Source organism: Chelonia mydas, chromosome 1, assembly GCF_015237465.2.
Source record: "Chelonia mydas isolate rCheMyd1 chromosome 1, rCheMyd1.pri.v2, whole genome shotgun sequence".
In the NCBI taxonomy this organism is placed as follows: domain Eukaryota; kingdom Metazoa; phylum Chordata; order Testudines; family Cheloniidae; genus Chelonia; species Chelonia mydas.
The window spans coordinates 265,595,192-265,621,369 of NC_057849.1; the positions used below are offsets into that span (position 1 = coordinate 265,595,192).

Below are 26,178 nucleotides of genomic sequence, written 5' to 3' on the forward strand. Positions count from 1 at the left end.
GCTGAAGGTAGGGAACGAGAGAGGGCACTCCATAACTAAGCACATTCTGCTGCCAATAACTTTCCTCCAAACCCCCAGGGCAGACATTTATAGAGTGTCAGGAAAAAATGTCAGCCTGAGCTGTCATGGGGGCCTGAGGAGAGAGAAGTTCCGATAGCTAAGTTCCAAACAATTTACCATACAGTTTTTTATCAATTGGAACCAATACCTTAATTTGCATCCAATGCAAATTCATGCTGATCCCTCATTCCCCCCCCCCCCCCCCCCCCCGAGCAAGCAGGCTGTCCCATTCTGTGCTAGATGTAATTTCCAAATGGGCTACAAGCCCAGAGTAGACCACACTGCAGTATCTCAACTAGAAGGTGACATAGGCATGGATTGCTCAGGTGAAGTCTGCATCAGAAGCCATAACCTGATAGCTAACCACAGGGGAGAAAGTGGTATGAATCACTGCTGCTACCTGGATCTTTGACTGCTCTTGGACTCCCGAAAGATGGGTACATTCTACTAATAAATCAGTCATAACCTTTGCTAATTCTGCAAGTTACCCCTCTCTCTGACACAAAAGTCTCTTCTAGATCCACCTTCAACTTGTTCATTCTCCTCCAGCTCCTAGAGTGTTACACATTATAACACTTTTTTATGAAAAGGCATGTGATCAAATTATACTAGCCCCTAGGCAAGTCTAATCTGCACAAGCAGCTCAGCGACAAAAGCTACAGATTGTAGGATATAATAAAAAGAGTGTAGTCCAGGATCAGCAGAATGGAGGGTGGGAGAGGGAGGGAGAAAAGTATCCGTATAAGATCAGAGAATGAAATGAAGTCTCTGGAAGGCAGATCTCAAATTATATTATGTAGGAATAGTGGAGGTCAATGAGGTGATATTATATAATATCTGTGATGGGGTGTGCATACCTTGCACTGGGCCGGAAAGGGTTAACCCCACACTATGGGTGGAGGAAGTCCCATCCCTCAGATTGTACTGGGCATGCTCCACGTGCTATGCTAGTATAAAAGGGAGCAGCCTGGCTCAGTCTGGGTGGACCATCAGGGAGGGAGGACTTTTGGTGGAAGCTACAGCTAAGGCACTGTCACAGCCCTTGCCTGGGGGAGTCGGAGATCCTGAGATCTGTGGCCAACAGAGCCCCAGGGAATTACCCGGGCTGAGGAGCCTGCAGACCCCGATGCCCCATGGACTACAGCTTCAGGAAGCATGGTATGAAGTGACCCAGGGAGGGTGAGAAAGTGGTATAATTCACCTGTGTGAGGTCAGCATATTTCAGTGGGATTCCTTGCCAACCCAATGATGGACCACTCTGCCACTGTTAGGGCCCTGGGTCGGGGCCCGGTGGAGTTGTGTGGGCCTGGGCCCCCCTACTTGGGCTGCCACTCCTTGGTGGCAGCCCCTTGGGTATTGGCCACTATGTTGCACTGCCCTGTATCTGCGGGTGGCTATATAGATTCTGGCTGCTTAGCCATCTGGCCCTGTACCTGAGGGTTGCCACCTTGACACCTGCCACTAGGCCACACTACCCTGTACTCAAGCAGCAGCTCTTATTGCAGCTGCCAGCTCTTTGCCATTTCCTCTCCCCATGGCTGTAGCTCCCAGCTTGCTGGCTCCAGCAGCTGCTGTGCTGGGAGGAGGCCCCGGCAGCACCATGTGACCAAGCGGACCCAGCAAACCCTGACAAAAATTTGGGGGTGGGCCTGTGACCCCATGTGACCTCCACACATATTGCCTCTGGCTCCTGCCCAGTGGGGTGGAGCGTCTCAGTGCTTCAGCCATGCAGTGTGTGCCTGGGACTGAATGCAAGAATGGGACTGAAGCCCTGAGCTCTGGCAGATGCGCCCCAGCTCTTGAACTTTTGAAGATTGTCGTATGCGGCTAGAGGGTCAGTACATTTGGCCACCCCGATATAGTCAAGCCCTTTTGTGGTTAGGTATCTGCGGATGTAGCTCATGTACTTGTTTATATACATCAATTCATTGTCATGACATCTTGTGGTTGGGCATGTAGCTGTGGTCAGAACTTCCCTTTAAACACTCTATTTTCAGTTCTCCAATACTTAAACAGCCAATGGAAACTCTTATCTGTTTGTCAGTTCAATGGTTATAGCTAGAGCCCTGCCCGGATATACAAATGTGCATCCACATCCGACCTGCCATCCGCAGGATATCCACAGATAACCACGAATTTGCAGGGCTCTACACTGGCAACCGGACTGAGGCTCCGAGGCATCCCCCTGCCAGAGCCCGGTCGGGCAGAGCCACGGGCAGTTGTGGGGAGTCCGCATGGAGTCGCAGACTCGCCACCTGCCCTCTGCCAGGATGCTCTCCTCTTCCCCACCCCCCACACCGCAGGCAGGTGGAGGGTCCACCGTGGCTCCCCACAGCTGCCCACTCAGCTCTTACATTGGCCAGGCTGTGGCTCAGAGCCACCCCCTTCCCTGGCCAGAGCCGAGTCGGGGAGAGCTATGCTGGCAGCTGCGGGGAGCCGCAGAGGACCTCCACCTGCCCTGGGTGGGGGGCCCAAGCAGCACCTGCCCAGTGTCCCTGCCCCCCCAGACACCTGCCAAATGTCCCAGTCCCTCTGCCCAGTGTCCCTGCCCCCTAGTCCCTCTGCCCAGTGTCAGTGTCCCTGCCCCCCAGCCCCTCCACCCAGGGCAGTTGGAGAGAACCAGCTGCCAGCGTGGCTCTCCCTGACCCAGCTCCAGAGGAGGGGGTGGCTCGGAGCCGCAGCCTGGCCACGGTAAGAGCCGGGGAGGCAGCTGTGGGAGCTGTGGCGGACCCTCCACTTGCCATAGGTGTGGGGACCAAGCAGCACCATGCTCCCACCCAGTGTCCCTGCCCCGCATGCCCCCCTACCCAGGGCATGTGGAGGATCTGTGCTGTGGTTCTTCACAGCTGGCCACTGGGCTCTTACCGTCAGAACCCTGCACAGATACAAAATTTGTATCCACAGCTGCACTGCTATCTGCAGAAATGATCCACGGATGCAGATATCTGCGGCTATAAAGCAGATACCTGTGGATTTGCAGGGCTCTAGTTATGGGCCTCAAGCATTATGCTAACTTGCTGCAGCTAATATCTTGCAGGATATAGGTTTGTGGGCTCCTTGCATTACTCACAAGGGTGAATTCCTTGCATTACTGCTGAATATAATGCAAAGCAGTGAATATAGACCTTGCCTGGACACTACTAACTCACCTCTTCCAGAGATCACACATCTCTGGGTTCTGAGGAATCCTTTTTCCTTCTTTTGAATACTCTAGACTATACCAAGTTTCAATCATAGATGTGTGTGTATATATATATAGATATATACATCACACCCCTGAATCTCTTTCAAAATCTTCACGTCTGTTTCATGTTACGTGGCCTGAAAACTGCTTGATCAATATTCTTTTTTGTTGTTGTTGTTCCTAAAAAGAATTTCCAATTAAGCTTTTTTTAACCCGTGTCTGCCCAGTGATATTGCTCCCTCCTTTATCATGGTTCTAAGGAAGCAGTTGGTTGTGTGTAAATGAGAAACCAAATGAATATATTCCCCCAGGCTGTCAGTCTGCTCTCCTATGAGCATAGGCACTCAGGACTACCACAAGTTAACTTGTGATAATTTGAGGTAGGGTTACCATATTTGAACATTCAAAAAAGAGGACACTCCATGGGGAGGGGTATTTGCTCACGCCCCCTGGCCCTGCCCCAACTCCACTTCCTCCCTGCCCCATTGAACCCCTTCCCCAAATCTCCACCCCGGCCCCGCCTTCTCCCCTGAGCACGCCGTGTTCCCCCTCCTCTCCCCTCCCTCCCAGCGGTGCGAAACTGCTGTTTTGCAGTGCAAGCGCTGGGAGCTAGGGGGAAAAAGCAGGCACTCTCTTGAGTGATCAACATTCACTCTTTCTTGAATGATCAACTCTTCTTTGGGGAAAAATAATAATGGCAAAATCCCAGACGATTTTAGATATTTAATAATTCCTCCTGGATGGTGATTTAAGAACTAAAAAGCCGGACAAGTCCGGGAAAATACAGACATATGGTAACCCTAATTTGAGGGAGCTCCTTAAGAAAATATTGGCAGCCCATTGATGGGCAACACTGTGTCCCTCTGAGCTGAACTGCGATCTGAAACATCTGATCTGTTGTGGGGGTTGGGTCCCAGAGTAGCAATGTATTTTCAGATGTCCCTTTGTGTGTGAGAGACTCCAACCCTTGGAATCCTACCCCTTTTGGATTTGCTTCCAGCAAAAATAATCTTTACATAGCAAGCCGGGGGGATGGGGGGGCTAACCACTGGGTATAGCTGTTCCTCCCACTGCAGTTCAGGAGTGAAACTTTGTGAGATGAAGTGTTGCAAAAAAGGGTTAAATGTGAAAATGTTCATTTTCTTGAATCATTATGAAACAATACAAAAGGTTTATCAACACCCTACCCAGTGGTGCAAGTAGAAATCATTTCTTGCCGGTACTGCACTCCTGGCACGGACATAAGGGGGGGGTGCATGTGACCTCCCCATGTGACCCTCCATGTGACTCCTCCCACCCCACCCCCAACCCAGGGCCCCCACGCTCGCCCTGTCCCCTCTGACACCTTCCTTACCTGTCTGTCTTAGTGGCTTCTAGAAGTTTTGTAGCTTCAGTGGGAGCAGCTGAATTTTTGTGTTCATTAAGTTTTTTTGAAGTGATGTGAGCTGTGTTTTTCTGTTTTTCCCAAAAGATGAAATCTGACATTCAGCCCATTGAGAAGCAATATGCACGCCTCAAGCAGAGAAAAGCTTTCAGCTGGAAACGTGTCTACATGTTCTATACCCAAGTTTTCCACTGGATGCAAACAATCATTTTTCCTTTGGAATTCATCAAAGTGAACCCTTGACTGCACAGTTGGGTATTGCTTTTCATCAGTAGGGTTACCCCGTGATTCAGCAGACCTGTCGCTGTCCTCAGGCTGTAGATTTGGTCTTTCTATGGCTTTGTGCGGTGTTGGTGACTCATTTGTCATTTTTCTACTTTCTCCCCATCCACCCTCTGCTTTACGCTTGAACATTAATGTTTGTTGCACTGACATTGTGATCAACCCTTATTAACCCAACAACCACTTAATTAAAACCTAAGTAGCTAGCTAAATTTGGTTTCTCAATTTGACGGTCTTCAATTTCACTATCTGCCCAGATTTTTTATTTTTGTGCCATGCAACAGCAGCATATAACTGATGTTTAGTTGGGTAGGTTTAGAGTGAAATTTGTTGCAGAGCTACCTAGTGGAAATGCAGTTGCTTTACCTTTCTGGAGGAAGGCTGAGAGTCCGAGTCCGGCTCCTGAGATTGTGAATTTAGTTCTCTGGATCAGGTTTGTAGCAGTGATGGAATAAACTGCTGGCTTAAGTCAAGTCTTTGGTTGCTTCCAAATCATTAGAATGTACTCAGTCCCTTGCAATGTTCCCTCTAATTTTTGACAGCCTGTGTGCACAAATAATTTCTTCTGAGCAAATTTTTGTGTGTGCAGTGTTTCGCCGTGTGCATGGGGCTTAGGATCTGCGTGCATGCGCACAGCTTAGTGGGAACAGTGGTCCCTTGGTTAGAATGCTCCCATTAGTATATGTTCATAGTCCAGAGGCAGGAGCAGGAAAGTGGCAAAATGGAGATGTTTCCAGGCCAGGGCCTTCTAGCTTCTGCCACGTGCCAAGTGAAGGGAAATCCGTTCTCTCTGTGAAAGATGGTGTTTGGAGTCACATGGGCAAGTTACACGTCTATCACCTCCACCCATATTCTAGTTAGAATGTTTACAGGAAAAATCCATTAAGTGTAGACAGGCGTTTTCCAGGGTCCATTGTGAACTAAGTGTTCCTTAATGGGCCACTCAACTTGACCCTTCATGTGCTGGCTAAATATCTTGTGGGCATTACCACAGGAGCAAATGTAGTAAACATAGCTAATACTCATAGCTTCAGATACCAATATGATTATACATGCATAGAAATAGCATAATCATAAGTACCAGCTATTTCACCTACATGACGATTCCCAAAATCGATGAAGCTGTAGCTCACAAAAGCTTATACTCAAATAAATTGGTTAGTCTCTAAGGAGTACTTGTGGCACCTTTTCTTTTTGATTCCCAAAAGAGATTCTGAAAAATTACACCACATACCTGAGACCCTATGTGCCAGCACCATGCCCCACTGGAATTTTGTTATCTGTTATGTAACAACAGAGATGGAGCCAGTGACATGAATCTGTTTAGCCTAAAAGGGAAACGTTAATTTATTTGTTCAGATTTAACTACACCTTTAGTCAGTGAGGGCATATTGGCTGGCACACATCCAGGTTAATGGGCTTCAGTGTTCGTTTGCAGTTAACTTTTCAATGTTCATAAACCTGGTATGTGCTGAGGTGGTTAAAAGCATGACAGGTTTTTATTTTTACTTATTGCTGGTCATAATGTGGGAGGGTATCCGCTCCATCCTCTGCTCATGAGGTTATGTATGTGCCCTGTAGCACTCTTCTGAACACCAGGTGGAAGGATTTTTTTTTTTAGTAAGTGTGGACTGATTCTTTTCTCTTAGAAGGCATGTAATTTTTTCAGGTACACGCTGTTTAACACAGAAAACAATTGGGGCTGTTAATCTTTCTTCAAATTCCATAGAAAATTAAGTTCAACTATATTTTCCAGTACAGTGATGAAATGGATGTTTGTATATACAAACATCAACATGCTTAACTACTCATTTCCCCCAGATATGTAGTATTTCAATCTGTTTATATGGGAGTTGGGTCAGGAGCCATTTCAGCATATGTATTTAAAAGACAAATTTTAAGTAGAACTGTATCCTAAATTGCATTATGGTATTTTTGCATTTCATTGAACTCCTTTATAGGAATAGACTCCTGAACCGCTTACTACAAAAGCAGTCCATAGTCATCCAAATAGTCCCATTGTCTTCAATGGGATTGATCAAATGATTAAGGGGATTAGGTTCCAGTTTGTAAATCGTTCTGGATGAAAACTGACAATGCCTGAGCTGTCAGATCAGAAGGAGCTTCATTCGAATGAAGGTGGGCAGACGTGTGATAAGTCTTAGCTCAGATGCTAAGACGAGGAACATATTTTCAGCCAAGTTCTTAGCAGATTCCAAGTCTGAGGCAGTTGGTTTAAGGCTGTCAGTGTCCGGCATTATAATCTTCACTTATAGTTCTCCCACGAATGAGGAAAATTAGGCATTTGTATTTTTTGTTTAGCTGATCAGTTCCAGCTAACAAGATGCACGTTAGACTAGTTTGGCTGCAAAGAAGAATTCTATGTTTTTACACTGGGGACAACACCACTGATTCCTGACAGGCTGCAGAACTGGGCTGACATCAGAATCCAAACGTCCTCTGGTCAGTGGAAGCAGAGGCATTCCTCTAATGATTTGTACTTGATGTGATGCAGTATGAATATCATGGATAATTCAGACCACTGGGGAGAAACAGAATCAAGAACATTGTTTTAAAACACTTTCCATCTCCCCCCACCCCCTACTTCTCCCCTCTTGAGGACTCCAGTCCTGGCCAATGTAAAACAGCACAATATATATGATAACAAACTTAAGCAAAGCCTTTGTTTAAGTTTGTTAGCATATGTATTATGCTGTTAAAGTCATATAAAGCATGAATGCCCTCCCTAGCCACGTTCTGCTCCTTTGAGCAGAGCGCAGCCCTGCCCACCCCCGTCTTTCCGGTACCCTGTACCGGCTAGAAATCTCTTGCCGGTACTGCATACTAGAGGGTACCGCCCTACTTTCACTCCTGACCCTACCCCCATTTCGATGCCTATGGACTTGGTTTCTCTGAGCCATTATGCCAGTATTAACATAATTATCTGCTGTTGACTTATGTTGTCACTTACTATCACATAGCTAGCCAGCATTCCCCGGGGGAAACGGCAAGTGGCCAGAAAAACCTACCGATGAAGAAAACTGTTCCAATGGTCCATTCAGTCTGAGGGGGCGGGAGTGGGGGAATGGTCTAAGAGGTACAACACAAAACTCAGGCCATGTGGGAGGAGCGGCTAGGGTGGCTTTAAGACATTTTTGCACCTTCCTGATTCTGGGCTGCTGTTGGAGCTGGTGTGGCCTCTGGAGTAATTGAGGAAGTCTGTCCCAGCAGCACCCTAGCATACCTACTGTGTCAGTGCTCGCAGTGGGGGGCTCACAAGGAAGTGTAAGGTACTTTGTGAAAAGCCTGCACTAGGGGAATACTCCCCTGGTCAGCTGTGGGACTCTTAACAGCAGCTACACCAGAGAGCTGTGGTGGAGTGGAATATCCCTCCCCTGGAATCTATTCTCAATTTACTTCAAAATTCTGTTCTTAAAACTCAGAATTTGGATTAAAAATCGTTATTTCTGAGGACTTCACACATGATTTCTTTGAATGTTTGGAGTTGGCAATAGTAATTAAATATGTGCTCAACTTTAAATGATCCACTGCCTTCAGCAGAACCAAAGTTGAAACATATTTAAGCATGTGTTTAAGTGCTTTGCTGGAGAGGGGTCAAAGCTATGGAGGCAAAAACACGCTTGTAGGAATCTCTCCAGTCAAATCCCACAGAAGTTTTGATCCTGCACTGTGCCAAGTGTGAATAAACACAAAGTCAAATGGGGTGAGGTGGACAGAAAACACAGGTGAGGCCAATCCAGCATTGACAGCAGCACACACTGATGCTGCCATGTTACCCTGCTAAATAGTCAATTTCCTTTGCATGATAAGTAAGCTTGGAAGGAGTAGACTTTGTCTGTAAATGTTCGTTCCACCATGTGAACACAGACAAAACCATATTTCTATCAATAAAAAATTATGGATAGGCAAAGTAAGAAAAATGCTGCTTGAGAACTTAGTTTGATTTAAGGAGATTTACTCCGTATATTTTGATATGTGATCTTGACAATTTGTTTTTTAAATGATCACAAAGCTTTAACTTTTTGAATTCAGCATCTACTGTCATTAAATAATTTAACATTTAAAAAGTGAAGCTATACTCTTGTAACTGCATGAAGGAGTAAGATAAAGACCAGCCCTTCTTGACCTTGTTATCTGAAGAAACATATCCCATTTTATTTTATTTTTTATTTAAAAAAAAAAACACGCCAGCATTGGTCATTGATGAATGAAATGAAAAACACAGTAACATTAAAAAAAAAGACCTGTCTTTACAGTATAGTGGATGTTCTGTAGAGCTTTAGTGAAACAAAAATGTTTAAGATACACTATCCTAGTGTATGCGGGGGAGTAGTCCCGCTCTTGTGGGGAACTTTCCTGGCTTCTGCACTACCCCGGTGAAGTGGGCTAGCGAAAGGATCTCAGTCCTCGCTCCCATTTCCTTTACCCAGTGGCCTCCCTGCCCTTGAGGACTCCCCTTCCACTCTCCTGTCTGGCAGAGTCCTCGTAACCCCAACAAGGCTGGGCCCAGGATTCCTTGGGGGTTCGACTGCCAACCCTGCTGTGGTCACGTAGGACAGCGGCTAGGGTGTCCCCACTCCGGGGTACTCTCTCTGCACTGGGCACTTCTCTGACCCACTGACCATTACATACAAGTTAAAGCAAATGCAAGTTATTTAAATCAATAATTAATTTTAAAAAGAATAAGGAAAAATGGGAAAGGCTAAAGGAAACACATCAACCCGCTCTGTGGCAGGGAACATCATAAACAGTGTCTCTGGAATGTCAGGGCAGTTCACAGTCTGTTCCTTGTAAGTCCCAGGCCTCCTTCTCAGGCCCTGGCTGTGCTGCAGGGATGCTGTGGGTTGGACACTTGCTCTGGTGGTGGCCACACACACTCAGGCTCTAAGTGGTAGGACCCTTCTTCCCAGTGTCGCCCCCGCCCCCGTCAGGGTTACGATCCAAGTCTGGCCTGCAGAGCCCCTTGGCTGAGGCGTCTCCCTGTGCTGGGCCTGCTGCCCAGGGTCCCCCTCACTCTGCCCAGCTGCTCACCGCACCCAGATCCGGACTGCTCCAGCCCCAGCTGCACCACTCTGTCTCTGCACTGCTGCTGTTACTGCTGTTGCTCTGACTCCAGCTCCCTGGGCTGCTTCTCTGGCCCCTCTGGCTCTGGTTGCTGCAGCTCTGCTCCCAGGGCAAGTCTGCTCCCTCTGGGCTGTGCCTCTGGTTTTGGGGCTGCAGCTCTGCTCCCAGGACAGGGTCTGCTCTCTCTGGGCTGCTTTTCTGGTCCCTCTGGATCTGGCCCAGCTCTGCTCCCCAGCTTAGCTTGGGCCCCTGCTTTCTCCTTAGCTCGGCCCCACTCTTCTGACCCAGGCAATTCCATCTCACACGGAGGACGGGACCTGCCTGGCCTCCTGACTCCCTGATTAGTCTGCTCACCCTGTCATTCAGGATGACCTGGAGCATTGGCCTCTCCCCACTGTTCCTGGGGTCTGTCAGTCTCAGGGTCCTGATTCCCCATCCACCCTTCCCCCTCTTTAGTACTGGGAGCTAGCCAACCAAAACACCCCCACTGAATGTTAGTAAGGGGGCAACAGTCCCCTTACACTAGCATTAGCTTATTTTTAAAGTAATGACTACAGAAATTCTTAACCTAACAAAAACTGTTCTTCTTATACGCTGTAAAGAAAGCTTTACATGCCAGCGTATACTATAAAAATCCTCAATTGAGGGGGCTTCCAATCAAATTTTACTTAAAGCACAGTGGGAAATGTCACTATGGATAACCCATATTTACGTATGTGTTTCAACTAAAAACAAAGCTTAAAAAGACAAAAACCATATGTCAGCACGAATGATTGTGTAACTACTAAGGAGAGAAATGAGCGTGGGGCATGTTTCAATCAGCATGTTTCCCCACATCCCCTTTTGCTTTTTAAAATACTAACTTTTGCAGTGAAAGAGTTTTTCATCACAGGATTAAAACTAAATAAAATGAGGATTGAAATAAAGTGATTAAAAGCTATATTGTCAAATTTTAAAAATAATGAAAGCATTCTTTGACATCTGAAAGAATTTCCAAGAGCAGGAAATAGATTAAGATAATTATTTAGTTATGGAAATTAAATTATCATCCCTGTGACCTAACTTAGATAAAGATTTTTTTATACAGTAATTTTTTTGGTCATAATGACTTGCACAGTAAGAAGAAAAAATTCTGTAAAAATAGTTTTCAGGAATGTAAACTGTGAAGAAATAACTTCCTGGAGAAAAAGCAATATTATACAAAATCCTCCTGTAAACCAGGGTTTTACAATTAAAAATAAAAGTAAAAAGACATGTCATAGGTTTCTAAATGTTTAAAGGGACTCTTTAAAAAATAGGGCTAGTTTGCTTTTTAGAGTTTTGCCTAAGTGAAATGACCAGAATACAAGAAAAGCCAACTAAACAAAAACTGCTCTAAAGACTAACCATTTGTAAAGAAAGTTTTAAACATTAGGGTACGGTATAAAACCCACAACTGATAGTTTTTACAATTAAAAAAAAATTAAAAGACAAAAGCCATAGCTTTGTGATCACACAAAATTCAGAGATAAGGCTATAGCCTATGACTCCATTATCTGAATTAACTGCCCCACCGTACCTACCCACTCCCTGCTCCTCCTTTTTGAAATTTAAAACGGTCATCTGTTCATGTTCTTTAGCTAAACTTAGAATTTATAATCCCATCAAAGTTTTAAATGAAACTTTAAAAGGTTTAACAAGTAAAACAGGATCGGGGGAATAAGAACTGTCCTCGATTTTAGGGGAATATTGATAACTGTCTGAAATATTTTTTAGTGGAACAGCTTTGTAGGTAGCCATTCTTTGTTTGTTATCATGCTTTAGCATGGGCAAGCGGTTGTCATACAGGAGCATTTCCCCATTTTGTGAGGCTTTATTTCCTCCATTCAGTGGGCTATCAGAAATAAATAAATAAGTCTAGAAGGAACACTGGGGGATTACTTTTTGTGAGGCTCCTAGGGCAACACACATACCCCCTTCCCTCATAAACTAAGTGGTGTAGGACAGGCTCAAAGCTTTATTTCCAGACATAAGAATGTTTACTTTGTAAACTATTGCAGTTGCCAGATCACAGATTGTTAGATTGCCACTTAAAAAAAGTACATATGGTTGTGAAATCTGTTGTTTTCCCATAGGGTTCTTAGTAGCATCCAGTTCTCCAGGGCTATAACACTACAGATCAGAAATGCAACACTCATTAAGCCTATGCAACCTGTTGGTTCAAAGTGGGGAAGTGTTTCTATATGGCAAACACTTGCCCATGCTAAAGCATTACAACTAACAAAAAATGGCTACCGACAAAACTGTTTCATTAAAAAAGATTTCAGTCAGATATCAATATTCCCCTAACTGCTGAGGCTGACTCCCCTGGATTTTACTTACAACTACAGATAAAATCAGAAAAAAAAAATGCTTTAAATAGTGATACCCATCAAAATTATTTAAAAAAATAATAAATCAAATTCTGCCAAACTTAATAAGGATCACACTTAAGTCAGTGTTTCCTCACACACTCCTGTGCCCTCACTCTTGCATAAGAGGATATGTACAAGAGGCATCAGACTACTGCTTAGTACAGAGGACTATGTTCAGTAGTTAACCTCTCCTGGAACCATGTGTAGTTTCTACTTTCATTTACCACTCTAGTATGTGTGGACAGGCAGGGGGAAAGCCCAGTTAGTGCTGTGCCAGCTCTGCCCACCCAAGATGCACCAAGTAGATCTCACAAAGGAGTGAATTCAGCTTAAAAAAAAGTTTTAGGCCTAGGGTACCACAGATTTGGACTACTGCCTTGAGCTTAGCTAAAACATAAGATGTTATTCCACCCTTTAGGTGTTATAACGAGAAGCAGCCTCCTCAGATGTGAAGCCTCTATGGAGATGGATGTATTTCTACATATTGTACAGGTCCTGTAGGACCAAAAGGACTCCACAAAATATTCCTTCTGAACAGCATGAAGTACTTACACAGCTCCTAGGATGTAGTGCACACACTAGGAAATGTGATGGGTACAGTGGTGATTAAAGGGCTTAATTCTGCAAAGTGATGAGCAATTTGGCCTCAGACCAGCACCGCACTTAAGCACCTGCTTAACTTTAAGCACCTAAGTAGTCCCACTCACTTCAGTGGGGCTTCTCATATGTTTATAGCTAAGCGTGTGGTTGAGTGGTCAGTACCTTGCAGGTCCAGTCCCATACTGAGAACCAAGAGACCTAAGTGTTCAGAGATCACTCAAGTACATTTCTCTGCAGGAGAGAGGCGCTGAAGAACATTTCAGTGAATAGCCTTCTAGAAATGTGTTCTTAAAACATATTTTAGTTGGATTGAAGACTATGAAGCCAATAAATCCTGTGTAGACAAAGAGAACTTTCTTTTTAACCACAGTTTATTTCTTCCAAATGAAGTTTCAATCAGCTGGGGTTAATTTTAAGATGCCTGTCAATCTCTTTACTTTTCTACAAGCTTCATGCTGAAGAAATTAGCTCATTAAGTGGGTTTCTGCCATACACTGTCCATAGATGTAAACAGTATAACTGAGAAAAGAGGAACTAGATATGTGCTCATCTGAAAGATTTCACCATCTTGGATTTAACTGAAAAAAACTGAGGCAAGCATAATGCGGAGTAGGCTAATTGTTGTCTGTCTGCACAGCACCTTGCTTAATGAGGCTCTGGCCCTAACCTAATAATAATAATCAAATGTGTTAACAAAAAAAAAAGCTGATGGGAAAGCTGAATAATTTAATGGAATGGAGATGGAATTATTGTGGCTTGAAGCTAGGGGCTTTAAAAGCAGTAAGTTAATATAACAGTGTACCTATAGGTTATGAGTCTGCTTTTTCAGAAGTGGCTAGTGATTTGGGGAACTTTAATTTGTAGGTGACCAGCTTGAGACAACTTAAAATGCTGAGCACCTGCTCTCTGAAAAGTAGGCCTCTATAAATTGTCTGAAATTGGGGCACCTAAAAACGGAGGCATGTGAAATCACTGGTCACTCTTGAAAATTCAGGTCATGTGTACCACTAGGAAACTATGGAGCCAAAAGTTTGATTACATATGGAAAAAAAAATAAAGGATCAGCTATAAGAAGGGACTGGAAAAGCTTCAAAATAGAACTAAAGGAGTAAAACTCACCCTAAAACTAAGGTGGAGAATGAAAGGTGACACTTTTAATAAGCTATTACATTTGTAAAATATCCCCAAATACTGAAAAAATAGATCTGTCTCCAGAACAAATGCCAAGGATAATTCTGAAAGGCAAGCTCTGTTGGAGCAGCTCAGAAAAAAAGGATACTATGAACAAATATTCTAAAGTTGCCCAAGAACAAATACGTTATTGATATGATGTTAATAAAAATCATACATTTCAATCCTATCTATCTAGAAAAATCAATGACTAGACAGTTCATATACAGAGGCTAAACAGGTCTTTGGCTGCAAAAGATTGTATTTAAACATTCTAAGTAGTGGATATGTCAGGGCCATCAGGGAAAGAGTGGACATCAGATCTACTCTAATCGTGAGCTATTACTGAGACACAGAGGTGGTTGCCCCTGTAAAACGCTAATGTAAGCTGTTGCTGGAATGTCTAATGCTCACTTGCACATGTGTGATTGTTTTAGTACAATATGGGACAGATCTCTGGCTGGCGTAAAGTGGCATAGTTCCAGAGACTGCAGTGGAGTTACAATTTATACCAGCTCAGGATCTAGTCCTAGAATATAAATGTGTTGGAAATAAATTTTAAATGCTTGGGATCAGATTCTGCTCTCAGATAAGAATGTGACACTCCTTAAAGTTAATGGAACCTTTGAAATGTGTCCCATACCAAGTTTAAAATGCAGAGGAACTATGTGGTTTTTTTGTGCTGACAACTATCTTCAGTGCAGCTGTGTTGTGAAATCATTAGCTGCCAAAGGAAGGAAATAGTGGACAGATGTTAATTGTGATAGGTTGACATTTTTTCATATGGAGATGAAATTCATTCTTCAATGCTTTCTTCCTTCTCACCTTAGGGAAAACCAGAATCTAGACAACAGTGGGTAAAAATTAGTCAGTCTATGGCAATGACCAACCTTCATTTTTCTCAAAATACACGTTGGGTAGGCAGACAGAGTTCCTACCAACATTTCAACTACTGGTCTTGATGTCCACCAAACATACAAGAAATCATCATGACTCCATGTAGCAAAATCAATAGACAACAGTGGATTAGATAGCTTGTTTCCTAGCTGCCAGTTCACCATTCTTATGCTGCACTTTTCTGGGGGTGTTAAGAAAGCTAGTGAATGCCTTGCAAGTGTCATTCTGACAAATACCAGTGTTAAAGACCATGAGGCAAAATATAATCTGTCATATCTTTGATCTTACTACAATCATCTTTACAACTAGTTTGTTACCCATACATTCACTTGGTTATTCAATATTATCAAGCAAAAATTAGCTGTATGGACAATAATAAATTTAATAATCAATTTCAGAATGGCTGCCTACAGGTATCAGCCCCAGAAACTTGTGAGGATAAGGGACAAGGAGCCATTCAAAAGAGCTAAGGACTTAAGTTGAGAAAAAAATGACTCAAGGTGCCAGAAAGTTAAGGTACAAGTGGAGTATAAGGAATGAAGAGCTCATAGTTATCCTCACATTAAACTTTTCATGTGAACGGATTTCAGGAAAAACAGTTTCAGGAGAACCAAAATGGAATTTGTCAGATTCCTAGCTGCCTGCCTGGAAGACTCTTGTTAGTTTCATTTTCTGCCCCTCTGTCCCACTTCAGGATGAAAGTTTTTTCAAAAAATGCAAAATTTTTCTCAGGAGGGGACTTCAGTTTTTCAGCCAGCTCCAATCACATTGTTTATTCACCCAAACTGCACGAGCAGCGAAACTCATAAGTGTTCCTACTACTGTAGACACAATAAGAGGCTTGCTGCAGGGACTACCTTTCCTGTGTGCCTTGGATGGAATTTACTCCTGGGCAGAGGGCCAGCACATGATATAGGCACTACTTAAATTCCATTTTGAGAATTGAAGCATTGTGTGTGTATCTTATACTAGGGCACTGCATGGGAATAAATTTCATCCTCAAGGCGTTTCGCAGCTAGGGAATGGAGATATACATGCAGTCTTTACTGTGGTATGTCTTAACTTGAATGCTGAACGGTGCAACCATGATAGCATCTTAATGTCTGTCACTTTTGGTACAGAATAATTTGTTTAGCACTCCTAATTCAGGCAAATTTATTGGGGTGGGGGTGGCAAATTACATTTTTAATGATGATCTCTAGACTGGGTCTATAAAGTTAAGGCAATATGTTAGCCTACTTCACAAATCTCCTTCTAGAAAGGTTACTTACATCTTATGGGGGAATCTTTTTAATATTCTCATGCTCAAAATAACTGAACCATTTTTGTTCAAATTCATCTTCAGATAGAAACAAATCATGGAAAAATTCAGCTCAAAAAGAGTTTCAGAAAACAAGCAAATTAAAATTGGGCTTGTCACTTATGAGCTCCCCCAAAATCCACACAACTCCTGGTTTCATGTATGTCTTTGATCACAAGAGATGACTGGGAAACTGTCTTCCCCTCCCACTAATATGTGAGAGTTTGATTACCCTCTCTCCCCCCTGCATTTGAACGGGACAAAAATCAATCTCAAAAATATTTATGAACTAAACAAAATGAAATTTTGTTTTGGGGCAATAGAAACATTTTGTTTCAATTTTGATTTCAACTTTTTTCAGTCTATTTAGCTGAAAATTTCTAAACAAACAATCATTTTGATCCAGAGAACGGAAATCTTTTATTTTGAAAATACCAAAACATTTCAACAATTTAAACTTTTTTCTCAACACTTTTTTATTTGGGAAATTTGTCTAACTGACCCGGTTTTATGAACAGTTTTGATTTGTGACTAATCAGTATTTTTCAATGAAAAATTACTCGTTTAAAAAAATCTGGACCAACTCTACTGGTCACCTACCTTTCAAAGTTGTTATATATACTACGGACTTGTCTCTGGAGAAGTCTGTCATGAGGGTACTAAATGCAAATTTAACATGGCACATCGAGACTCACTTCAAGTCTATATAGAGCCTAACTTACACCTTCTTAGCCCTGGTCTACACTAGGACTTTAGGTCGAATTTAGCAGCATTAACTCGATGTAAACCTGCACCCGTCCACACAATGAAGCCCTTTATTTCGACTTAACGGGCTCTTAAAATCGATTTCCGTACTCCACCCCTGACAATTGGATTATTGCTTAAATTGGCCTTGCCGGGTCGAATTTGGGGTACTGAGGACACAATTCGACGGTATTGGCCTCCGGGAGCTATCCCAGAGTGCTCCATTGTGACCGCTCTGGACAGCACTCTCAACTCAGATGCACTGGCCAGGTAGACAGGAAAAGAACTGTGAACTCTTGAATCTCATTTCCTGTTTGGCCAGCGTGGCAAGCTGCAAGTGACCATGCAGAGCTCATCAGCAGAGGTGACCATGATGGAGTCCCAGAATCGCAAAAGAGCTCCAGCATGGACTGAACGGGAGGTACGGGATCTGATTGCTGTATGGGGAGAGGAATCCGTGCTATCAGAACTCCGTTCCAGTTTTCAAAATGCCAAAACCTTTGTCAAAATCTCCCAGGGCATGAAGGACAGAGGCCATGACAGGGACCCGAAGCAGTGCCGCGTGAAACTTAGGCTTGCCTCAGCTCCTTATCAGAAAACCAGAGGGGCAAACGGCCGCTCCGGGTCAGAGCCCCAAACATGCCGCTTCTATGATGAGCTGCATGCCATTTTAGGGGGTTCAGCCACCACTACCCCAGCCATGTCGTTTGACTCCTTCAATGGAGATGGAGGCAACATGGAAGCAGGTTTTGGGGACGAAGAAGATGATGATGATGATGAGTAGGAGGAGGTTGTAGATAGCTCACAGCAAGCAAGCGGAGAAACCAGGAACTGTTTCTCACCCTGGACCTGGAGCCAGTACCCCCCGAACCCACCCAAGGCTGCCTCCTGGACCCGGCAGGCGGAGAAGGGACCTCCGGTGAGTGTACCTTTTAAAATACTATACATGGTTTTAAAAGCAAGCATGTGAAAGGATTAATTTGCACTGGCATTTGCGGCTCTCCTGGATGTACTCCCAAAGCCTTTGCAAAAGGTTTCTGGAGAGGGCAGCCTTATTGTGTCCTTCATGGTGGGACACTTTACCACTCCAGGCCAGTAACACGTACTCGGGAATCATTGTACAACAAAGCATTGCAGTGTATGTTTGCTGGCGTTCAAACAACATCCATTCTTTATCTCTCTGTGTCATCCTCAGGAGAGTGAGATATCATTCATGGTCTCCTGGTTGAAATAGGGTGCTTTTCTTCAGGGGACATTCAGAGGAGCCCGTTCCTGCTGAGCTGTTTGCCTGCAGCTGAACAGAAATGTTCCCCGCTGTTAGCCACGGGGAGAGGGGAGGGGGTAGCCACGCGGTGGGGGGAGGCAAAATGCGACCTTGTAACGAAAGCACATGTGCTATGTATGTAATGTTAACAGCAAGGTTTACCCTGAAAGACTGTAGCCACTGTTTTATAAAATGTGTCTTTTTAAATACTGCTGTCCCTTTTTTTTTTTCCTCCACCAGCTGCATGTGTTTCAATGATCACAGGATCTTCTCCTTCCCAGAGGCTAGTGAAGATTAGAAAGAAAAAATAAACGCACTCGTGATGAAATGTTCTCTGAGCTCATGCTGTCCTCCCACACTGACAGAGCGCAGACAAATGCGTGGAGGCAAATAATGTCAGAGTGCAGGAAAGCACAAAATGACCGGGAGGAGAGGTGGCGGGCTGAAGAGAGTAAGTGGCGGGCTGAAGACAGGGCTGAAGCTCAAATGTGGCGGCAGCGTGATGAGAGGAGGCAGGATTCAATGCTGAGGCTGCTGGAGGACCAAACCAGTATGCTCCAGTGTATGGTTGAGCTGCAGCAAAGGCAGCTGGAGCACAGACTGCCACTACAGCCCCTGTGTAACCAACCGCCCTCCTCCCCAAGTTCCATAGCCTCCACACCCAGACGCCCAAGAACGCGGTGGGGGGGCCTCCGGCCAACCAGCCACTCCGCCACAGAGGATTGCCCCAAAAAAAGAAGGCTGGCATTCAATAAATTTTAAAGTTGTAAACTTTTAAAGTGCTGTGTGGCATTTTCCTTCCCTCCTTCACCACCTCTCCTTGGCTATCTTGGTAGTCGTCCCCCTATTTGTGTGATGAATGAATAAAGAATGCATGAATGTGAAGCAACAATGACTTTGTTGCCTCTGCAAGCAATGATCAAAGGGAGGAGGGGAGGGTGGTTAGCTTGCAGGGAAGTAGAGTGAACCAAGGGGCGGGGGGTTTCATCAAGGAGAAACAAAGAGAACTTTCACACCGTAGCCTGGCCAGTCATGAAACTGGTTTTCAAAGCCTCTCTGATGCGTACCGCGCCCTCCTGTGCTCTTCTAACCGCCCTGGTGTCTGGCTGCGCGTAACCAGCAGCCAGGCGATTTGCCTCAACCTCCCACCCCGCCATAAACGTCTCCCCCTTACTCTCACAGATATTGTGGAGCACACAGCAAGCAGTAATAACAGTGGGAATATTGGTTTCGCTGAGGTCTAAGCGAGTCAGTAAACTGCGCCAGCGCGCCTTTAAACATCCAAATGCACATTCTACCACCATTCTGCACTTGCTCAGCTTGTAGTTGAACAGCTCCTGACTACTGTCCAGGCTGCCTGTGTACAGCTTCATGAGCCATGGCATTAAGGGGTAGGCTGGGTCCCCAAGGATACATATAGGCATTTCAACATCCCCAACAGTTATTTTCTGGTCTGGGAATAAAGTCCCTTCCTGCAGCTTTTGAAACAGACCAGAGTTCCTGAAGATGCGAGCATCATGTACCTTTCCCGGCCATCCCACGTTGATGTTGGTGAAACGTCCCTTGTGATCCACCAGAGCTTGCAGCACTATTGAAAAGTACCCCTTGCGGTTTATGTACTCGCCGGCTTGGTGCTCCGGTGCCAAGATAGGGATATGGGTTCCGTCTATGGCCCAACCACAGTTAGGGAATCCCAGTACAGCAAAGCCATCCACTATGACCTGCACATTTCCCAGGGTCACTACCCTTGATATCAGCAGATCTTTGATTGGGTGAGCTACTTGCATCACAGCAGCCCCAACAGTAGATTTGCCCACTCCAAAATGATTCCCAACTGACCGGTAGCTGTCTGGCGTTGCAAGCTTCCACAGGGCTATCGCCACTCGCTTTTCAACTGTGAGGGCTGCTCTCATCTTGGTATTCATGCGCTTCAGGGCAGGGGAAAGCAAGTCACAAAGTTCCACGAAAGTGCCCTTACGCATGCGAAAGTTTCGCAGCCACTGGGAATCGTCCCAGACCTGCAACACTATGCGGTCCCACCAGTCTGTGCTTGTTTCCCGAGCCCAGAATCAGCGTTCCACAGCATGAACCTGCCCCATTAGCACCATGATGCATGCATTGGCAGGGCCCATGCTTTCAGAGAAATCTGTGTCCATGTCCTGATCACTCACGTGACCGCGCTGACGTCGCCTCCTCGCCCGGTATCGCTCTGCCAGGTTCTGGTGCTGCATATACTGCTGGATAATGCATGTGGTGTTTAATGTGCTCCTAATTGCCAAAGTGAGCTGAGCGGCCTCCATGCTTGCCTTGGTATGGCGTCCGCACAGAAAAAAGGCACGGAACGATTGTCTGCCGTTGCTCTGACGGAGGGAGGGGCGACTGACGACATGGCTTACAGGGTTGGCTTCATGGAGCTAAAATCAACAAAGGGGGTGGCTTTACATCAAGGAGTATTTCAGGCAGGACTTCATGGAGGGTTCCAATATGAAATGGTGCACCTAAGTTATTGTTCTTATTGGAACAAGGAGGTTAGTCTGGCCTCTGATTGATACATGGCTAGATTTACCTCGCAGCACCTTCTCTGTGAGTGACTGCAGTGCGACCTAGAGGAATGAGTCCCCTAGACGGGGGCTGGGGGTGGGGGGAAGCAAATGAGTACAAAACAAATCTGGTCTATTTCTTGTTTTGATCCCCTCCATCTATCTTTTACATCTTTGGCTGGCAGCAGACGGTGCAGAAGGACTGCATGCCATCCAGATCTCATGGCTGCCCGGCAGAAGATGATGCAATAGGACTGCTAGCAATCCGTATCGCCTGCCTGCTCACCATAAGATGGTTCAATAGGACTGACTGCAGGACTAAAGAGAATGACCTGGTCAAGTCACTCCAAATTTAGTCCCTGCGCCCATGTCTGCCCAGGCGCTCCTGGCCGACGTGGCCAGGAGCACCTCGGACATGACGAGGACGGCTACCAGTCATACTGTACCGTCTGCTGCCACAAGGCAAGGGGTTGATGCTGCTGTGTAGCAATGCAGTACCACGTCTGCCAGCACCCAGGAGACATACAGTGACGGTTACCTGAGCGGGCTCCATGCTTGCCGTGGTATGGCGTCTGCACAGGTAACTCAGGAAAAAAGGCGCGAAACGATTGTCTGCCCTTGCTTTCACGGAGGGAGAGAGGGAACGGGGGCCTGATGATATGTACCCAGAACCACCCGTGACAATGTTTTAGCCCCATCAGAGTGCTCCATTGTGACTGCTCTGGACAGCACTCTCAACTCAGATGCACGATTGTTTGCCGTTGCTCTGATGCAGGGAGGGGCGACTGAGGACACGGCTTACAGGGTTGGCTTCGGGAGCTAAAATCAACAAAGGGGGTGGCTTTACATCAAGGAGTATTTCAGGCAGGACTTCACGGAGGGTTCCAATGAGAAATGGTGCACCTAAGTTATTGTTCTTATTGGAACAAGGAGGTTAGCCTGGCCTCTGATTGATACATGGCTAGATTTACCTCGCTGCACCTTCTCTGTGAGTGACTGCAGTGTGACCTAGAGGAATGAGTCCCCTAGACAGGGGAGGGGGGGAAGCAAATGAGTACAAAACAAATCTGGTCTATTTCTTGTTTTGATCCACTCCATCTATCTTTTACATCTTTGGCTGGCAGCAGACAGTGCAGAAGGACTGCATGCCATCCACATCTCATGGCTGCTCGGCAGAAGATGGTGCAATATGACTGCTCGCCATCCTCATCTCTTGCCTGCCCGGCAGAAGATGGTGCAATATGACTGCTATCCATCCTTATCTCTTGCCTGCCCAGCAGAAGATGGTACAGTACGACTCCTAGCAATCCGTATTGCCTGCCTGCTCACCATAAGACGGTTCAATAGGACTGACTGCAGGACTGAAGAGAATGACCTGGTCAAGTCACTCCAAATTTAGTCCCTGCGCCCATGTCTGCCCAGGCACCGTCTGCTGCCAGAAGGCAATGGGTTGCTGCTACTGTGTAGCAATGCAGTACCGCGTCTGCCAGCACCCAGGAGACATACGATGACTGTTACCTGAGCGGGCTCCATGCTTGCCATGGTATGGCGTCTGCACAGGTAACTCAGGAAAAAAGGCGCGAAACGATTGTCTGCCCTTACTTTCACGGAGGGAGGGAGGGAACGGGGGCCTGACGATATGTACCCAGAACCACCCGCGATAATGTTTTAGCCCCATCAGGCACTGGGATCTCAACCCAGAATTCCAATGGGCAGCGGAGACTGCGGGAACTGTGGGATAGCTACCCACAGTGCAACGCTCCGGAAGTCGATTCTAGCCTCGGTACTGTGGAAGCACTCCGCCGAGTTAATGCACTTAATGCACTTAGAGCATTTTCTGTGGGGACACACACACTCGAATATATAAAACCGATTTCTAAAAAAACGACTTCTATAAATTCAACCTAATTCCGTAGTGTAGACATACCCTTAGATAAACCCTCCCTAAGGTCTAATTCAGGTGCAGTTTTATATTAGAAACAGAAAGTGGCCTGTTAATCATAAATAGGTAGAGTGGACATCCTCGCCTAGAAGGCAGTTAGAATCCTGATTAGTTGTCGCACAAGTTCCTTTCGAATTCAGTCAATATACTTGTATTACTATGACTTTGGGGAACAGTCTTTATAATTTAAGTTCTATCTTAAATAATTAAGGTTGAGTTCTACCTTAAGGCTCCTTTTCTCAGTCACTCATAACTGCCCCAAAGATTCCTTTTGGGCTGAAATTTTCCAAGCTTGGTTTCAGGCAAAAGGCAAATGTTTCTGGAAAGTTTAACTAAAACTTATTCAGCTGTCTGTTATTCAGATACGAAAATACTTTCCCTCTATTTTCCTCCAGTTCAGCAGCTGAGCTTGGTAAATTCCTGAAGCTACAAAATGAACTACCTGTGCACACCGATCATTCTTAAAGTAGGCCGCTAAATTTTAACCTTTTCTTCTGTGCACACTTAACCCTCCATTTCCAAACCTTTGTTATATGTATATTTAAAAAAAAATCTGCATTCAGACATTTACTGCTAGTGATCTATCATGTTAGAGGTTTTTAAGTTCAGCTTTTCTGAGGTACCCCCCTGGGGGAAGGGGGCACGCGCGGCTTGAAGAGAAAAAAACCTGTGAACTCTCAAAAAAGTCTAAAAATCCCCCTTTGAGCAGACAGCAAAGAAAGTGGAATTTCAGTCCTATGGGGCATGTGAAGCAGGGACTTGGGCTTGGAACTGAAGAGGGCAGCGAACCTGCGAAGGGAGCCCTGCTATTGGGCGAGGTACAGCGCCAAGCACCGGGCCCGTGCCCAGCCAGTAACTAGAAGCCAGGTTAGGAGGCTGAGCGCTGCGCTTAGCAGGAGCAATCATCAGCCTCAGCCAAGTCGCTGCATCCGATCCTGGTTGCTTCGCTGCCTCTGGTTTCATGGGCGAGGGCGCTGCCAGAGCCAGCGCGCGGGAGGGCCGTCCCGCCCCGCGCTGCCAGCAGGGCGGGGGTCAGCTTTGCAGGACACAGCCCGTGCGCTGCACAGCTGGGGATCGGGGCCTTACCGGCTAATGGGCCACCGGCTCCGGGCCTCCAGAAGCAAGGGGGAAAAAAAAATGACACCTCCCCGTCGGGGAATCGAACCCCGGTCTCCCGCGTGACAGGCGGGGATACTTACCACTATACTAACGAGGAGCTATATGACACCCATCGCGCGTTCAACCCCTAAATCCTTTTCTACTCGCCCCTGGTGGGTGGAACTCTTAAGCAGTCGGCAGTATCCAACCAAAACTTCCCCAGAGGCCGTTGGGCGCGGCTTCTCGCAAAGCACCACGGGCATTATTGTCCTCCAAGGCCCTTCCTCAGCCCCTTTTCCAGCAGTGCGGAACTACCGTTCCCAGGGGGCCTCGCGCGGCCCCTCCCCGGGCGCGGCCCCGCCCCTGACTCTATCCGCCGGCGCTGCCCCGCCGCCACAGCGAGTTCGAGCCTGAGCCATGGCGGAGTCGGACCCGAGCTCCTTTTCCTCCCCTGCCGACCATCTCACGCAGCACCTCTACCTGCGCTGCCGCGTGGACTTCGGCTGCCGGATGCTGCGGGGCACGGCGGCCCTCACCGTGCGGGCCGGGCGGGACGGGCTGCGGTGCCTGGTAACGGCCCGGCCTGGGGTCCTGGCGCCGGGCGGGCTGCCCGGGAATGGCGGGGAATCTCCCGCATGGGGCGGGGTGGGGGGCGCTGGCCCTCACACGGCCACTGGCTCAGGGGCGTCCTGCCGCGGGAGGCGTCGAAAACAGCGTTGGCTGGGACAGGCTCGGACCCCTCAGCGGTCCAGGGAGCCGGAGGGTGGGGGCGGGACAGCAGCATCTCCCCTCCCCCCCCATGGACGGCGCGGGGCTGGGAGCCTGGGGCGGGGGTTAACCCCCCGGCTGGGCTTTGAGCGGAGGGTGGGGAGTCCGGGCAGTGCCCGCGCCCTGTGGGGCGGGTCCGCGGGCGGGCTGGATGCGAGAGGGTCCGTGTGTCCATCCCTCTCCCCCGCCCGCACGGCGGGGCCCCTCTGCGGGCAGCGCTTTGCTCCGCCGCGCCCCGAGCTCCTGTCCGGCCTGGGCCGCCTCGAGGTGCAGGGCGGGGCGCCCCCGGGGCTCGCTCTCGCCGGGTCAGCGCCGCGCCTGGTGCCTCCGGGACCGATGTGCTCTGGGCCCTTGGGAGGATAACGCTGGTCTCGGGCTGAGAAATCACCGCTAGGTGGGCAGAGCTCTCGATCCCGAGGTGAGGCTGAGTGAATGTGCAGAGAGAACCAGGGGGGATAAAAATCAGATTTTTTTTTTAAAAAAAAATCAAAAAAAAATGCGGCTGATCTTTTGGATAAAAGGCTTTCTGAGGAAAAAGCCTATCTAAAGGTAGTTTTAATTCAGATACGTTATAGCTCAAAGGTATCTCATTATGGAATAGGGATTATACATTCTAATTCTGTAGTGTGAGGCAATATATTCGTGTCACGTTTAAGAAAAGTTGTGCAAATGAGTTCCCTAAAAGAGACCCAATTTAGGAATAGTACCATAGAGTAACAACTATATTTTTTGCTCAAACATGAGAAATTCAAGAGTAGTCCAGAAGGAAGACAGGCAGTCCTTAAGAAAGAAGTATGAAATAAAAGTTGACCAACCAAAAAAACCTGCCTGTGCAGACATGTTCCTTTCATCATTTTCAATGCAGCTTCCTCCTGAGAGGGAACACTTCTCATGATGATGTTTCATTCAGGCAACCAGGCCTTGGATTTCTTTGTTGCACTGTTTGCATTTTGTACGCACGCCGGTCTTACCCACAGGTAGAGGAACTTCATTAAAATATTCCCAAACTGGGTCTCTTTTGTGGCCTTTCTCTTCTTGTGAGCGAATGGTATCATAGATCTCAAATCAATGAAGGCTACGCTCAGAAAGACCTCAAGACTTCTGGAATATGCTGCTCAAACAGTTTAACTTTTGTTTCTGCTGCCTGTCTCTCCTGTCTCACATTTATCTCCAGACTTCTTTTCCTTGTCCAGATCTATTCCGCCCCCAACAATCTTCTGTTCCTTGAACTTCTTGAAATTTTGCACTTTTAGAGAGAGGTAAGGGATTGACTCTGTACACAAATTTGCAGAGGGACAATAGGGTTGCTGTCTTTTCTATATTTTTATCTACATTTTTGCTGTTAACAAGCATATTATCTCTGGAGACACACATCCACAGTTTCAGAACTGCAAAACTAAGCATCTCTGATGGTATCTTCTAGGCTGAGCACTGAGTCCCATTGGGTAGATAGAAAGATTAACCTAA

The 26,178-nt window shown here is 46.4% G+C and overlaps 1 protein-coding gene, 1 long non-coding RNA gene and 1 other non-coding gene across 3 annotated transcripts in view; 1 reads left to right on the top strand and 2 right to left on the bottom strand.

Annotated features, from left to right (window-relative positions):
* Positions 1-7,395: 7,395 nt before the first annotated feature.
* On the bottom strand, positions 7,396-24,404 carry LOC122465658. Its single transcript, XR_006290653.1, has 3 exons — positions 24,045-24,404; positions 7,882-7,935; positions 7,396-7,452 (listed from the first exon to the last, which is right to left on the bottom strand). It is a non-coding gene; the product is annotated as an uncharacterized LOC122465658 (long non-coding RNA).
* Positions 23,990-24,061, bottom strand: TRNAD-GUC. Its single transcript has one exon. It is a non-coding gene; the product is annotated as a tRNA-Asp (tRNA).
* LTA4H (leukotriene A4 hydrolase) overlaps positions 24,327-26,178 on the top strand; it is a 30,317-nt gene continuing 28,465 nt past the window's right edge. Inside the window, exon 1 of the mRNA XM_037884824.2 lies at positions 24,327-24,513. Coding sequence (XP_037740752.1) covers positions 24,361-24,513 — 153 coding nt within the window. The 5' untranslated portion in view covers positions 24,327-24,360. The remainder of the gene's footprint in view (positions 24,514-26,178) is intronic.